The sequence below is a fragment of the Scleropages formosus genome, chromosome 20 (genome assembly GCF_900964775.1).
Source record: "Scleropages formosus chromosome 20, fSclFor1.1, whole genome shotgun sequence".
Lineage (NCBI taxonomy): Eukaryota > Metazoa > Chordata > Actinopteri > Osteoglossiformes > Osteoglossidae > Scleropages > Scleropages formosus.
In genome coordinates this window covers 7,777,866-7,794,142 of record NC_041825.1, presented here as the reverse complement: position 1 = coordinate 7,794,142, position 16,277 = coordinate 7,777,866, and the positions used below count along the sequence as shown (strand labels likewise).

At 41.2% G+C, this 16,277-nt stretch overlaps 1 protein-coding gene across 4 annotated transcripts in view; it reads right to left on the bottom strand.

Moving 5' to 3' along the window:
- LOC108927573 (caspase recruitment domain-containing protein 11-like) overlaps positions 1 to 15,958 on the bottom strand; it is a 31,481-nt gene extending 15,523 nt beyond the window's left edge. For 3 of the 4 annotated variants that reach the window (XM_018740982.2, XM_029247032.1, XM_029247033.1), the window contains exons 1-5: positions 15,550 to 15,958; positions 5,287 to 5,527; positions 3,143 to 3,280; positions 2,089 to 2,414; positions 912 to 1,091 (exon numbers count right to left, since the gene is read on the bottom strand). In XM_018740982.2, the coding sequence (XP_018596498.1) occupies positions 912 to 1,091; positions 2,089 to 2,414; positions 3,143 to 3,280; positions 5,287 to 5,488 (846 nt within the window). In that variant the 5' untranslated portion in view covers positions 5,489 to 5,527; positions 15,550 to 15,958. Of the gene's footprint in view, positions 1 to 911; positions 1,092 to 2,088; positions 2,415 to 3,142; positions 3,281 to 5,286; positions 5,528 to 15,394; positions 15,515 to 15,549 lie in introns of those variants that run through there. The other variant, XM_018740989.2, reaches the window with a different exon arrangement.
- Between the last annotated feature and the right edge of the window lie 319 nt (positions 15,959 to 16,277).

The window sequence follows — 16,277 nt, the reverse complement described above, 5'->3', positions numbered from 1 at the left end:
CATGTTGCACATCAGTACAGGTCTGTTTATTTCGCATCTGGCATTTCATTCATTTAGCCAGCATGTTCATCCTCAGAAAGTTTCATACACATTGTGCAAAAATAAAAAAAAGACTGAGATAAACCTCCATTAGGCGTATTTGCATCAGTTCCTTAGAATTTATTACTTGCAGGTAACGGTTACAAGTGCAGCTGTATTGTCTAAACAATACAAATAAACACAGATGAACTAGATCATCTGTCTAAACTTTCACAGATGATCGACTTCATCTGTAAAAACCCAAAAAAACAAAACAAACTTATTCAGTGCTTAAGAAGCTTCCCACCAAAATGCGCTCAAGCCCGTTATTCCTTTTAAATATAAGTTGAGATTGTCTTTTGGTTTTTTCTAACCATTGTGTTGTGGGTACATGTCTTCATTTAACCTACACTTTTCTCCAAATCAACTTAGAGTGTTAAGCTACTTGCAGTTATTTACCCATTTGTATAGCTGGGTAATTTTACTAGAGCAGTTTAGGGAAAGCACCTTGCTCAAGGGTACTATAGCTGGAGGGGGGATTTAAACCATCCAGATCAGAAGAATTACTGTCTTACTGAACTTCACAACTGCACCTCAGCTTCAACTCATGGACTGATTGATAGCTTTACAACCTGCTTTTGAATTTTCTCACGAAAGCAGGAATTCACAGTTCCTTCAGCGATAGCATAGCATAGTTAATGTGTGAAACACATCTAAATTTCTTTGTGTATGTTTTGTAACACAAGCTTCACACGATTTCACAGTAATGCTATAAATTGTGCCCACTGTATACTTCTGCCAGAGGGGACAATTTCCATTTTCCAAGCAAACATCAATTTCAGAGGCAATCATCTGCTTCTTTCATGGCATGCACATGTGTGCCTCACGCATACCTGTATAAGGGATTCAAGCTCTTCAATCTTCATCTTCAGAACCTCATTCTCACGCTCCAGCTGAAAGATATGCTCTTTGCGGGGCTGGTTTTCCATTTCGTTCCTCAGCTTCAGCGACTGCTTCCTCTCCAAATTGCACTCTTCTTCAACATGATTCAGCCTGTGTTTCAGCTTGTCAATCTAAAATGCAATGGTCACCCTCTTTGTCAAAAGCACGTACACATGTCCAATAAGTTGGAAACAACATTTTTATTCCTAATAATACATTAGAAGTTCTAGTATAAAGTATTATTATTAGTATTATTAGTTCTTTGCCCAAGGTCAGAAACAATGTTTGTATACTTACAATGATTTATCCACTTACACACCTTGAAGTTTTTGCTGGAGCAATTCAAGGTTAAATACCTTGCTGAAAGTTAGTACAGCAAGAGCAGGGATTCAAACTTTGGTCGCTAAACTGCAAAGAGAAGGCTCTGACCACTAAATCATCTGGCACTGAAATTTTTAAAAAAATTCTTAATAGTGGTATCATCAGATAGAGTGGAACTGAGAGTGTCTGTTACGTCGGTGGGCCAAAAGTCTCTGAGGTCTTTTATCATTTTAAAAGCATGATTTCATCACATTTCAGTTGTAGGAACTCACTCAGTTACACCTAGTGCTTGTCCTTGTCAGGGTCATGGTGGTCCAGAGCCTATCTTGGAATGACTGGGTGAAAGGCAGGGGAGGTGAACCCTGGACAGGATGCCAGACCATGGTAGGGTAGCCACACATGCACACATTTAGACACTATGTGGGGCCAATACACGCACAAATTCAGACACATTGTGCGTGACCAATACACCTGGACTCCATGTCTTTGGAGGGTGGGAGAAAACCAGAGCACTCATGCAGACGTGGGGAGAACACACAAACTCCTGAGACTGAGCCGGATTTGAACCAATGCCTGAAACTTATGCACTGTGAGAAAGCAGCTTTAAGCGCTACACCAGTTATCAAAACTGGGAAATCAACTGCATAAAATTTGAAAGATCACTGTTGGTTGTAACAACAAAAGCAAAAAAAAAAAGCCACAATGATTATCAGGCCTGGTTTATTACTGCATTTACTTGCGTTTGATTCACACTGTGTAGCATATCATGCGTTGAGTAAATGAATGATGGCTGCCATGCGCACTGACCTCCAGCTGCAGGTCGCGGCTCCTCATCACAGCCATGTTCTTCTCTTCACTCAGCTGCGCCAGGCGCATTGCCAGGTTGTAGTTGTCGTCCTTCACCTTGCTGAGCTCCTCGCTGCAGTGGTTGCGCTCTTCCTTCATCTTATTGTAGCGCTCCTGGTAGGCCAGCAGCTCCTGGTTGGCCAGCCGCAGCTTCTTGTGCTCGTCCTCCAACGTGCGGTGCTTTCCCATAATGGTCGCCCGTTGCATGTCTTTGTCTTTGGTCTGCTGCTGCAGCTTGAGCACCTCGTTCATGAGGAACTGTGTGAGGACCTCATGCCCTTCCTCCACTGCAGGTAAAGGAAGTTGTCACATATTGACAGCCATTAATATCAGAAAAGATGGTTTATTTCATTTAAGCTAAACAGAGCCATTTCTGATAATTTTGTGAACTAGTGTTCCACTGAAGAATCCAGGAAGGTACGGGTAACCTTCTAAGCTATCTACAGCCAATGCGGGGAGTGCGGGGGGCGCAGCGGGTTTGGCCAGGGCCTGCTCTCTGGTGGGTCTCTGGTTCGAGTCCCGCTTGGGGTGCCCTGTGACGGATTGGCACACCGTCCTGGGTGCGTCCCCTCCTTCTCCAGCCTTGTGCCCTGTGTTGCCGGGCTAGGCTCCGGCTCACCGTGACCCCGCTTCAGACAATGTGTGTGTCTGTGTGTACACCCAATGTGCTATACTGTCAACAGCACTCACAGGTATGAATATGTACCCTCTGTTTTTATTAATCACTTATGCAAGCAGCTGCCATAAGCTAGGGCAATCACACAGTTTAGTAACCAGTTCACCTAAACAGAAAGTTGTTGTAATTAAACAACAGTGGAATAAAATCATGCAAACAGGAGCATAACATTGAGACAGAGCTGGGTCTTGGTTAAAACCTCCCCAAGTGATTCCAGATGTCCACAGGACAGCATTTATGTATCGATACACAACACAATTGATGTTGGCAGCTTTTGTGAAATAAGTGGTATTTTGAGCAGAGACACCACCCCGTTTCATTTTAATGTGTGCAACTTACCGACAATCGTTGAGAACCTCCGAGTGGGAGCGTTGCCTGTGACCAGTTTGTAGAGCTCTGGGTAATAAAACTCCAGACTTTCCAAAAACACCACATATCCCCGCTGACCTTTAGTGCGCAAGATATCCAGAAGTCTGCCTGCAAGGTAAAGAACCATTGTCGGTCCTCTTGTTATTATAATCATCTTGCTCTATAGATCCATCAGAAGTGCCCAGAGGATAACTTACAATGTTACATTTTGAATTGTTCTGTGCTTTCACGTATTGACCTATGCGACACTGCAGAAAAATCCTAGAAAAAATGAGAAAAGTGCTCCAAATTTACAGTTAAATAAATCAATGTAAATATAGTTACAGATGAAAACCTTCAGTCAGTTGGTCATTCATTCATTCATTCATATTAAGGCTTCTAAAAATTTAACACATAAATCAACTGTTCACAAACTAATTCTACACAGTAATCTTTTTAAATCCAGTTATAATAAGTTGACTGTAAAGTTAGTCACTGTAAATAAAACTGGATATTGCTTTATAGTGACTCATGTCACTAATAAAAAAGGCCGCAACAGTTATTTGAAGACCTCACACTTCCTTTCCTTTCCTGAAGCCTTAAAATACTCTTCAATGAATTTACTCATTTCCTCCTCTCAACCTGAATTTAATCTTGTAAACTACAGCCTTTACTTAAAAGACATTACTTTTCCATTTATATTCCTAAGTGGCTGAAAAATGTTAGCAATCAACAGTTTATGACTAATTAAGAGTAATGCCTCTCAATCAATACATTCACTGATTGTTTCTGTGATTTAAAGAGAGGCTTGTGTCTGTAGTTTTAGCTTTTTTTTTAAAAAAAAAAAAAAAGCAAAAAAAAGGTTTTTTTTGCAACATGGTAAGAGATTGTATACTAAGAAAATATGTTGAAAAAGGACTTAGCACTTCATAAAATGGATGTACAGTGTTTAATTGTGCCATCTGTTGCTCGACAATAGACCCTAAAAGTTGCAACTAATTTAGTAAACATCACACATCTAACGCCCATTTATAGAGCAGAATGAAATCGTTTCAGCCGAGTACCATGCTGAAGGGGAGCAATATTAAGACCGTCGCTAATACTTCAACCAGACACATTTTGATCGCCAAAGCCATACATGACAGCCGTTTTCTAAGTCTTATCAATAACCTTGTGTCAATCCTCCCAGGTTTACACCATTACAGTTACAGTAAACTTTTGTTTCAAGCAGTATGACTTCTATTAGTTTTGACTAGAGTTAAAATTACAAAGGAATATGATATACTACTATAATTTAAATGCAAAGCATGAAGCACCGAGAACAAATTGACATGCTTGTGGATGCATGACATTGCTTTATCTACACATGCAGAAAATAGAGGTAACTGAGGGGCTCCCCAGGAGGCCCCGCACTCGAGGGAATGTGTAACCTTATCCCAATGAATAATCCCACACTCCTTCACCGCTGCAAATTAACCTACAAATAAACTCTAGCAGCAACGTCTATCCCAGTAACACTTTTCATTTTCAATCCCCCGGCCCATTTCTGTTATCAAAAAATTAAAACTATCGCGTGTGTGCGTACGTATGTGTGAGGCGTAATTATGCATCTGTTGCACGGGCAGCTCCAGAATGCCAAGTGCTTCCACTTGTCGAGAGGTGTGCCAACAGAAAGGGGTTTGAATTTGCCAAAACATAAGATATTCTTTATGAGACGTTCAGTGTGTGCTGTTACCGAGCTATCGGTTTATCTAGAAGCTTAATCGTATTGAAGAAGTACATATGATGCTATTCTTGGAACATACATTTTATTATCTAATCTCATTTTGTTCCTAGATGTTTTTTTAGCAATCCGGAGCTTGAGTGTGTGTTTTTGCTTTGACCGCAGCACAAGCAGGATTACACCCTGCAGGGTGCAGCAGCAGCTGTCCTTTGCTTTAGTGCTGGACACACATGCAAGGTTTGCAAGGAAACATGGAAATGGCTTTCCTCTGCATGGACGTGTGACAGTGGCCCTTGCGGCGGTTTCACTCGCCATCAGTGCTTACCACTAAATAGACAAATAAGCAACTGTTTAGTGAGTTCATGAATGATGTCAGCATGCTTCTGTCTCGAGGGACCGTTCATGACCGTACCTGCTCGGTTGACCCTGGACACCAGCATGTGCGAGTTGAGCACCTCATCCTCGTCCTGCTCATCGATGACCTTGCACTGTCGGAGGTATGGGGTCAGCTTGCTAGCATTGATGTGGCGGCTCAGGATGTAGCGGTTGTTCTCTACATTCTCCCACAGCGCGTCCTCATCGTCCTTCACCGAGTCTGAACACCTGCTCTCCATTTCACGTAGCTAACGCATCCAACCAGACGGGCGGACACCCTGTTGAGGAATGAGCAGCAGTAAGCCTCGAGGATCGACCTTTGTATCTGTGACTGCTTCCACGTCCATAGAATGATTTCAAAACATAACCTTCATCACAAAACAGTCAAAACAACATGGAAACTAAAGACTACACATCCACATGAAAGACGAAGATATCACATACTCAACACTTTTTTTTGTGTGATCTTCTGCTAGAGCACTTTTCAGTTCAGCATATCTGCAGAACATCTTAATCACAACAAATCAATGGTAAAAAATACTGTGAGTATTCAGATTTTAAGAATACTCAAACTTCTGGTTTGAACCTTGGCTCCTTAAATTTGCTTGGATGTAGACCTCAAACACTATATTGCACTTCACACCATGTTTGTGTGTTTACAATGCGAGCAGTGCAATGCAATGTCCTTTAGGAGAAGAACAACGCTGCCCTATGTTAAATTAAATCATATGCAGCACCAAGCCTGACTTTATATATTTAGGTAACCCTCCAGGTGAACCATTATTTCAAAATACTTTGATGTGACAGCAAGTTCACGTCCTTGCTGAGTCATTTCGTGCTTCTAGTGTATTTTACATCAATGTCACTGTTTGTTTTTACTGTCCTTCAACTAAATTATCCTTTTTATGGCTGCTCTGTGGTTTTGTTAAATTTTTTCTTTTGGCATCAAGCTCGCAATGCAAGAAAAACAACACAGTGCAACACATTCAGGGTAGAGCTGAAGAGGGAGGTGTTTAGAAACTCTGTTTACACAGCTGCATAATTACAGAAGCAATTCAGGTTAAGTACCTTGCCAGAGGGTACGCTAGCAGGAGCCCTCCTGGGACCTGCTCTGCAACCTTTTAATCCACACTATCATAGCTGATAGCAGGCATGAGGCAAACTAACGACGAGCACACAACTGTCATTTAGTTCTTATGAGGAACGCATCAAAATTTGGCACTTGAGCTCTACACCGGCAGTCACATTCTTATCAGCTTAGCTTTGATGGCACGAGTCTCCAGATATTCACACAAAGGGATATTGGTGACCTGCGGTCCTGATCGGAGTCTGCGTGAGTACGTTCGCCGCCCGCGCGCTCTAGCCAAAGCCGAGTGGGTTTTAAAGGGCAGCTCAGTTGAGAACTTGAGCGTGCTACTTCCTGCCACCCCACTTAGTTCACCAGGTCTGAAACCCAGCCAGCATCACACTGGTTCATCGCGTTTCCTGAATGCAAATGTATGTGCTCTTAGCGCCGGCTCGCAATCTCACACTGCAAACACTTTATCTGGGCGCTTTTAGAATCAGAGGCGTCTATTTCTTGTGACAGCAAGCAGCGCTAGCCAGTCGCAGCTTGAACGGAAGCAAATGTCAGGAAGCAGCGAGCAACCAATACTCTAAGGCAGATGTGAGGTTATAAGTGGGTGGGTGATTAAACACAGTGTGAATAATTTAGGCGTGCCTGTTAACTATAATACATAGCAATTAAGCAGGCTGTCAGTCTCTGCACAGTGGCCTGCATTACACAGATTGTAGGAATTATTCTAATACCCTGCAGATTTCCAATAAGTGTATCTTTTAATGAGACTTCTGTTATTGTTGTATCAAATAATGAAACAAGTCGCTGCTGCTGAACATACTGGTTAATAACGAGCCATTAAGAAAAGTAAAGGTCATGTCAAATGGACCAGGTAATAAATGCTCATATAGTGAGTATAATAGCATGTATAATGTGATTGACCTTTTTGTTAAATTGGCCCTTACTGAAAAGTAAAACCTATTCTTGAAGTTAGGAAAGTACTTTTCAGAATGCAGAGGTCCAACTTTCATAGCTAAACACTGATTTTATGACTAATCTACACACCTCTCGCAGACAGAAAAGGTCATGTCGCTGAATTCTAGAAGCGTCTCTGTTTTCCATAGAAGAACTGTACGACGAGGCAGCCTGAGAGCGCCACTAAAAGTGAGATGAAAGTGAATGGAATTTTTTTTTTTTCTGAGAGACAGGCGCAGCGCTCATGCGGAATAACCACTGGCGTGAAGCACGGTTTGACAGTGTTCCCCTCCGCAGGCTGGGTACAAGTCACAACTGCGCCCACACGCTTGCGGTCTCTCGCCCTACTAGACGCCAGATGGCAAAACAGTGCTTCCTCTTCTATTAATCCGAAACAGTGACGCTCCTTTCACTTCATCATTTCTTTAGTGCATATCTGGCCCGACTCTAGCATCTGGCCAAAACGCAGAAATTCGCCATAACTGGTGATGAAAGAGTGACAGGATTTTTGTGCAATAAAGCTCCCACTGTCTCATGATGCCATTAAACAACACTAAACTTTGGGCACTGGAGAGCTGTGGATGAAACTCCTGAGGAATTTGCAAGTGTATTATTTATTCATTTAGCCCGCACTTTTCTCCACACATCTTAAAGAGAGAATTAAAATTCCATGTTTTCGTGCTAAGATACATTGCAATTAGTTACCAGCTACTGAACATACTTCCTACTATCTATCACACTGACAGTCTCAACTAATCACAACCCTCAAAATAAATCACAACTGAAAAAGCAAATGCTTTATTATTACTATTATTCTTATTATTATTATTCACTCCCCAAATATATGTTATTCATTCAGTCAAATATTTTAATTGCTATTGATGAATTTAGATCTCATCAAGAAACCAAAGAAATTCACCGAAGCACTTCGCACAGGACATGTGTAGTTCCTATCTGCGTGATCTTCCGAACTTCTTCTTCTTCTTATTACTACTATTATTATTACTGGTCATTTTTGTAGGAGCTATTCAGGGTAAGTACCTTGTTCAAGGGTACTACAGCTGGAGTCAGGAATTTGAACCTGGGTCCTTCCAGTTCAAGGCAACAGCTCTCATCACTACTGCAGTAGTTCAGTGTCTATCATTACTACAGTGTGGTAAACAGTACTGTACAGAAAGGCCTGAAACATTACAAAACATCAGGACTGAAACATCAGTGAGTGCAGCCACATGAAAACACCATATGAATTTGATTCTTTTTTCAACTAGAAGCCCTTTGGTGGTTTACTTGTGCGTGCAGCCTCATCCATGTAACTACTCTACTAATAATATGGAACGTGCATCACAGCAACACCCACCATCATAAGGCCTTGATCAGAGTGTGTTTCACTGAACGCCAGAACACAGGAAGCAGAAACTCCCCCCAAATGCTTATTCACCCTGTCACAGCTACAAAACGACCACAAATCAACAGCTCACTGAGAACCCATCAGCTTTGACTCCTCCTCCTCCAGCATAACTTTCAGAAGATAACTTTCAAAAGACATACAGAGCTCACAGATGAATTACCCACAAATAGAGATGAATGCTGCAAACACTGAGCAAGAAGTTTTACAATCACCATGGGTCCTGGGATTTTTCAAGTTGAAAAATACTATTTATATATTTATTTTAAGACCTAGTGGGTACAGCAAGAAGGACAAGTCTGCAGATGGCTTACATCAGTGTGTTAATATTTCAGTGGCAGTTGGCTTTACTGGTCAGAACAGTGTTTTCTTGGTACCAATACTAAAAATAAACCACACTGCAGTGTATGAGACATTTAAAAAAAGGAAACATGCTCTTAGCAATAACACTGAGGTCCTGGCACTCCACAGTACAAAAAAAAATCAAAGTAAGTAGGCCAAAAATCCATCTAGACTTCCTCCTTCCGCCTTCTGGGCACTTCTGCATCTTCATTGGACCAATACGGTTTTCTTCTAAAAGTTTTTCCATTTCAACTCTCAATCTGCAATTTATTTCTCAGAACTGTATGCCTAAATATACGCCTGTATGTTCCATGCTTCCCTATCTCATCTAAACGACGGACAAGAGCCTCAGCATCTACACTGAGCAGGCAAAGCCTAAACTGAGGTTTTCCAATTTGGGTATAGGGGGCACGATGCATATGAATATGCTGGTTTTTGGGCTTATCAAGTGCATAATTAATTATTCTTGATTAGGCTGGGACAAATAGCTTTGACCTTTCTGAAAGATCAAGAGGAACAGTAGTTAAAATAGCAGAAGTGAATCTGTAATAATACCAAAGCAAGATATCAGCACACAACTTGGAACTTTGGATTTATGGAGATGCTTCAATATTAAACTACAGACTAATACTTCGGAAAAAAACAACATTAATAATTCTTTGTGTTACTTAATGGATTGGTAGACCGTAACTATGGACACAGCATTAATTATGCATTCCAGGTTCAACAAGAACAGTCACAATTAGGATTCTTCAAGATAACAGATACTTTTGTGCCCAGAGACATGGACTATAATGTATAAAAGTACTGTTCTGCCTCCTGTTGTACCTTACATAGATAGGTGCTGCATGCCAACTGCTCCTGTCAATTACTCAGCAGCATAAATAGGACAAATTTAAGCTGCCATGGACAAAGTATGATCTAGGCAAAGAATATAATCATTGTCTTACATTTATTATTTTATTACAAGTATGCTGCATATAGTCTCAGAAAAAGTTAAAACAGTCAAAATCTTTCAAATTGCACCAAATATTCAAACAACTCAGTCAGACCTTCATTAATTAAGATGATTCCTAGAGCAAATGCATGTATTGAGGGCACCCAAGGTCAGGACTGTAAACGTGCCTTGGATCAGTGCCCAGACAACCAGCTGAACATCTCCAGCTACATATGAATTAAGTTTTTTTTTCATAACATCCAAAGAATCTCTTCCTCATGAGTTTCTTAGCTGGTCTATCGCCCAGTGATATTCCTGAGTATGGTACAGTAATCAGAATTTTCTGTCCAGCACATGCAACTAAACCATTCAAGATGATCAAAAAATGGCCTAAGAGTTGTTTGTGTACCCTGCCAGGTATGCACATGCCACCTCTCTCCACAAGCCACCTATGGCAGCTTGCTTCATACTCTAGTTGTGTCCTGCTAAGAAACAGATGGTTTGGGACCACAACGCCTTTAGGGTGTTATTAGTCCCACCACCAGGACACATCATTTTATTCAGCATTCTGTCAACACACAGAGGTTCTCTGTGTTGTTCTTACATTGTGCAAACATTTGTTACATAAATAAATAAACTGTAGATGTACAGGTAGCAGCTCGCTGTCTAGCATTACTGGAGTGTTGCAAACATTACTGCCCAGAAAGGACTGAAATGTCAAAGCAGCAGGTGTTACACTGTGGTTTCCATAGAACTGTTCACCCAGTTAGCTAAACAATCTGAAAACAGAATCCTCATTAGCAGTCAGTTAATTTTCATTGAACCTGATCCTACTTTATGAAACACAGACTAGGTTTACAATTTATCTATAACATGAAAAATGCCAGTTGTTTAAAATATATAATAGATATACTATTTTAAAGTGTAAATGTTACTGTACATGGGCTACATCTGAAGCAGACATGACACCAATATGGGGCAAAATGGTTTACTTTTTGAATCTTTGCAAGATGATGGTACTACTGATTGTGTTAGGATGACATAAATCATGCATTTTTCACTGACAGAAATCCGAGGTTTTATGAGATATCCAGCTCTAATAAAATTCCCCAGTTTCCATCAAATATTAAGAGAATAAACAGAGTCACATTATGCTGAGCTGCGATATTTAACTGCAACAAGTATGAAAAAGCAAAAGGCATTCTACCTCTTCCAAGACCACAAATTCACCATTAATCATTTAAATATATTAATAAAACCTCTGTAGCTAAAGAAACATTGAATGCATAAGGCAATTATGAACAATACAACGTAGCCAATAAAACACATTCACCATGAATACCTATGCAGCACAATCACAATGCGGTGGATGACAGCGGGCTAAAGCCTGTATACTGCAGCGATGGCTATCCTGGTCCTGGAGGCTGCAGTCCAATAGGTTTTAGAGAATACATTTCAATTTACACCTAATTTAAATCTAAAACACCACATGAGGTGACTTACATCAATAAAGCAATAATGAGCTGAGGTAAAACACTACCACCCTTGAGAACAACGTTTCCAGCCCCTGCTATACAGGGACTCTGGGACAGGATGGTACAGCTTTAAGCTTGGTTTATAACTAATTTATTTGGCTGACTATGTGAAGTCAGTGAGATGTGAGAGGATGCTTGGCAGCTAGGACTAGCTATAAAAATGATGGCATGACAGTAAAAGTGGAGCTTGCATACAGTTAAAGAGGGAAATTAGGGCTAACACTTTTTTACTTTGGTTTCTAACAAACACATACAAGATGAGTGTTAATCAACTCAGCCCCTGATACTCAGAAATTTCACTTCCGAGCAGTGTGAAAGAAAAACACTTCATGCCACAGCAAGCTGTCACAAAACATGAAGGCTGCTTATGTGTGCGGCCCACTGACATCTCACGATAAGAAAACATGTCGTCAGACATCTCACAGCATTTAAGAGCTGCAAAAAACGCAAGGCTATGAGTAGCCCAAAAAACACACCCTCAGTCCAATAAGGAAAGCAGTTCTGCAAAAACATAGCTAATAATGTCTCTGGACACACTTATCAGTAAATCTCTCTGAACAAGACTTAGTTGGGTCTGGAGTCTTCTGGGTCAAGTCCATGTCAGCTCTTCAGCATTTCAAAGTCAAATCTGACAAAGGCCTGAACTCAGCAATTTCTAAAACCTTACTTAATTGAAAACAAGTAATCATAATGAAATTTTTTATTCTCCCTTTCACTGGCGATATGGGTGGAACTCATACTGCTGCACACCAGTGCTAAAACCATGTACTGTATATCCCTCTAACAGTGAGGAGGTTGGTATGAAAGAGCCGCTTTCGTGTTCCCTGAGGGCAACAGGTGAACCACACAAGCCATGCATGGAGAGGCTTTGTGGGAAGAGCAGTTTCCACTGGTTGGACATGAGGGACAGCCCCTGGTTACTGTCCATATTCAAGCGAGGTAGTCAGATTGCTCATTACCTTGTACAACACCTTCGCAGACTTCTCAACACACCTTTCTTCAGAAACCCCCTCCTCATTACATTCCCTTACTCTTGCTGACCCTATCCATCCCTCAGCTATGTCCAAAAAGGATTCCCCTGAGCACACCAGTCTTAGGATGGCTCTGAATGTCATCCAAGCTCTAGGACATATTGAGTGCCAGCCCATCTCCTTAATGGACAGTAACACCTGGTTGAGGGCTCACTGAGGAAAAAAAGAAATCCCAACTTAAGCCCATTTAAGTCTCCCTAAAACTACTGAGGACAGGGCAAAATAGAACATGACAGCTTGTTTGCATTTTGAGTTTCTGTCTTCTGTTGTGACAAAAAAGGGCTTTTTTACATTCTTTCGTTTTTAGCCTAATGTGACTAATTTTGACATTTTTGTTATTTGTTATTGGCAGGAGAAGAATAAAGCTAATGTGTCCACCAGTTATAGCCACACATCTAGCCACTCCCAGAAACTAAGAGTCTCATTATGTTATGTAATTTTAATGGTGTAAACATACAAAACCAGTTTAGTGCTAGCTTGCCAGGTTAGTAACTAAACAAAATACGGTTTTCTTTGAAAGATGGGTTAACAAGTTATGCAACTGTTGAACTGTGAACCAGCGCAGAAGAATCCTCAAAATATGACCTGGTTGTCACATGTCACTCAATGGTATCCAGTTCAGTGTTTCATTACACCTTTACTAGATAGCTTGTCTGCATGGAACTGATCTCTATGAATTTCTTCAAAAGCAAAATTACTTTTAAAATAAACTACGTGGTATAATTACTAAATTGGTTTTCTGTACATAGTATTGCTTGAATGCAGTCTTGGCATGTCATTTGCAGTCTGGCAATCTGGTATTCTCAGTAGGAAGTTAACACATATGTGACTAAGGCTTCTGGCCCTGCTGTTACAGCATAGATGTGCATGAAATATGACTCTCTTTCGCTCTTTCTCTAGGAAGTTCACAAAAATGAAATATGAATCTACACATATACTGTAATCATTCACAGCACAGCTTGGGAAAAAAAAATTGCCATGTAACTTCAACTAATAAACCTTAGGATAAATTAAGCTGTTTTATGACCGACTGAACCTTATCATGAATGCGGACAAAACTCTCCAGACGATTTTTTTTAATGCTTTTCCAAGTTTGGTGTTAGGTATTTTGCTACCTTTCAGTAATTCTCGCAGCAAGTCTTACACACAGTTTCTCTGCTAGGAATTTTGACTCATATTGTGGAAACAAATGAAGAACCTCCAACACTAATTTCAAGTTATGATGACAGTTAATTATACAACATTTCAGAGAGGGCAATAAATACATGATAGGAGCTTTTCAAGTCATAAAATGACTCATATTACAGAAATACATTGTGCTCCAATCAAGTCCAATGTAAATGCAAAGTTGAGATGCATGCAATTTATATTTTTTAAAACTTGTGTAACTACAGTTCCATAATGTGAACACATCTTTATTCTTCAAACATTTTCCAGGTGGTTCTTCTACTAGGCAGCAGTGACTTTGACCACCTAGGCTTCCAGAAAATACCACAGTTTGAAGCACACTGAAATTTCCTTTCAAATTAATGCTCTTATTAACTTGAGTTAGCAGCTAGTGCATTACTTAACGTAATATTTTGGCATCATTATGGTGCATTTGCACGCATGCCAATAAAGCACCATATTTTTTGCAGGTACATAAGCATCTTTTGTTAATGTCAGCTTTCCATTAAGATAAACAAAACTATGACAAAGTGCCTGTTGTGCATAAATACTCAGTGTGAATAAATAAGTGTAATCAAAGTTCTGTTTACTTACTGTTTATCAGCTGAACAAACATAAGAGACTGCATTTTCCAAGTGAGCCAGACCTATGAGTATGATAATTGAAATACGCTTTATTCATAAAATTAGGAAAGCTGGAATTGCAGTTTTTGTTTTTTTTTTTTTTTAAACCAATGCAATAATTGTTTTCATTGCTTCTGTCGTGAAATGAATATTACCAGGCTAGAATTTGTCATGATAATGTGAAACAGGTTCAAAAATCAGGTACAAAAAAATCAGCACTGCTTTTGTATATCTACTGAGCATGTTTTCCGTTGGTTGATATCATACTGCTAGTAAGGGTCTCTCCACCCAGTTCTATCGAACATCATGTTGGTGATTTAATTAAAATGGGAAATTGGCTGCTTCTGCTACTAACTTATAGAGTGTTCATAGTTTACAGTAGGTGAAATAGCACTATTTTCTACATCTGCTGTTGATAAGAATGGGTCAGAATATATCGCCTCAGGGTTCCCGCTCGCGAACTGAGGTAATGCCAACCTGTGTCTCGCGCCTCAGGCAATCTGCGGATACAACAGCCTGTCTCTCGTTCCGTTCCTGAGGCGAATTTAGGAGACGGCAACCTGAACCTGTGCCTGGAGTGGAGCCTCAGGCAAACCGAGGATACAACTGTGTGTGTCTCGACTCTCGTTCCATTCCTGAGGCGAATTTTAAGACACCAACCTCGTGCCTCGGGCAAACTGAGGAGACAAGTCTGTGTGTCTCTCGTTCCGTTCCTGAGGCGAATTTAGGAGACACCAACCTGTCTCGAGCCCGAGGCAAACTGAGGAGATACCGCACCTGTGTCTCTTTCCCAAGTGAGGTGAGTTAAACTTTAAAGTCGAGTCTCCAGACTGCGGCGAGTAATTTAATGAGGTAATCCGACTCAGATCTCCAAGCAGATGTACAGTTATGTTATGTATTTGACAATCATGTGTAGTAACTAACTTGCCACGGAAAGAGTGCCGATTCCCACACTACTGGAACCCCGTGCACGACGTCCCAGTGCTGCCTTTTCAATTTAAGCAGTACTATCTCGGGAGGTTAAGACTGCCCAGTGGAAGGCCGAAAACAGCAAGTGAAACCCGCAGGCGCACCTTACTGTTAGTAGCTGCAGTAGCCATGCATGATTATTATGATGCAATAAATCCGTCGTGACCCATCAGAATCCCGAAGTCACTGCGGTGCAGCACCACAGTAAAACGTTTAACGTAGTGCGCGCTTTTCAGGACGAAACACCCGGGTGACTTACACGCACACACAGCCGCCTTTGCAGAGCGCGTCTCCCTCGGTGCCTCGAATGCGCGATCCGGGGAAGCGCACTTCGAGCTCGCTGTAAAACTTCTGCCTCGACGTCTGAAAACAGGAACAAGTGGTTTTCATACACCTTTTTGCGGGGATTATCTGTGTTTTCTGGCTTCAGCCGCGCGCGAGCTTCATTTCCGCGTTAGAGCCCAGGGGTTGACGAGCTGGAGTCTCTCAGAGGGTAGCCAAGCGGCGTGACACAGGGAGCACACAGTGGCACAGGCACCCTTAGACTAGTGATACAGGCACAGCTAGTTCATTAACCAAATCGCACACGACGGACAGGGACCCATCATAAATTCTGTATAGTAGAGAATACATGCTTCTTCTTATCTTCCACCCTTCCTGGGGCACAGGCCGCTAACAGGGCTCTCCAGGCATTCCGAAGAACTGAGATGTCATGAAGTCTCCTTCCTTGTTTGCATTTCTGTAGCTGGCAAGGTTTCTACGTGGTGTGGGGTAGCTAGCCCCACATCCAACATTCCTCCCTTCTCAGCTGGGCTTGGGACCGTCCATGCCCATGGTGGAGTTATAGAATACATTACTGCTGCAGTAATGTACACAGGATAAAAACAGTAGTATTGGATTTATTGACTATTATTTGAGGATCTTGTTTGTTTACTCTTAACTGTGCACTGTTTTGGAGAAAAGCGCTTGGTAAATGAATCAACACGC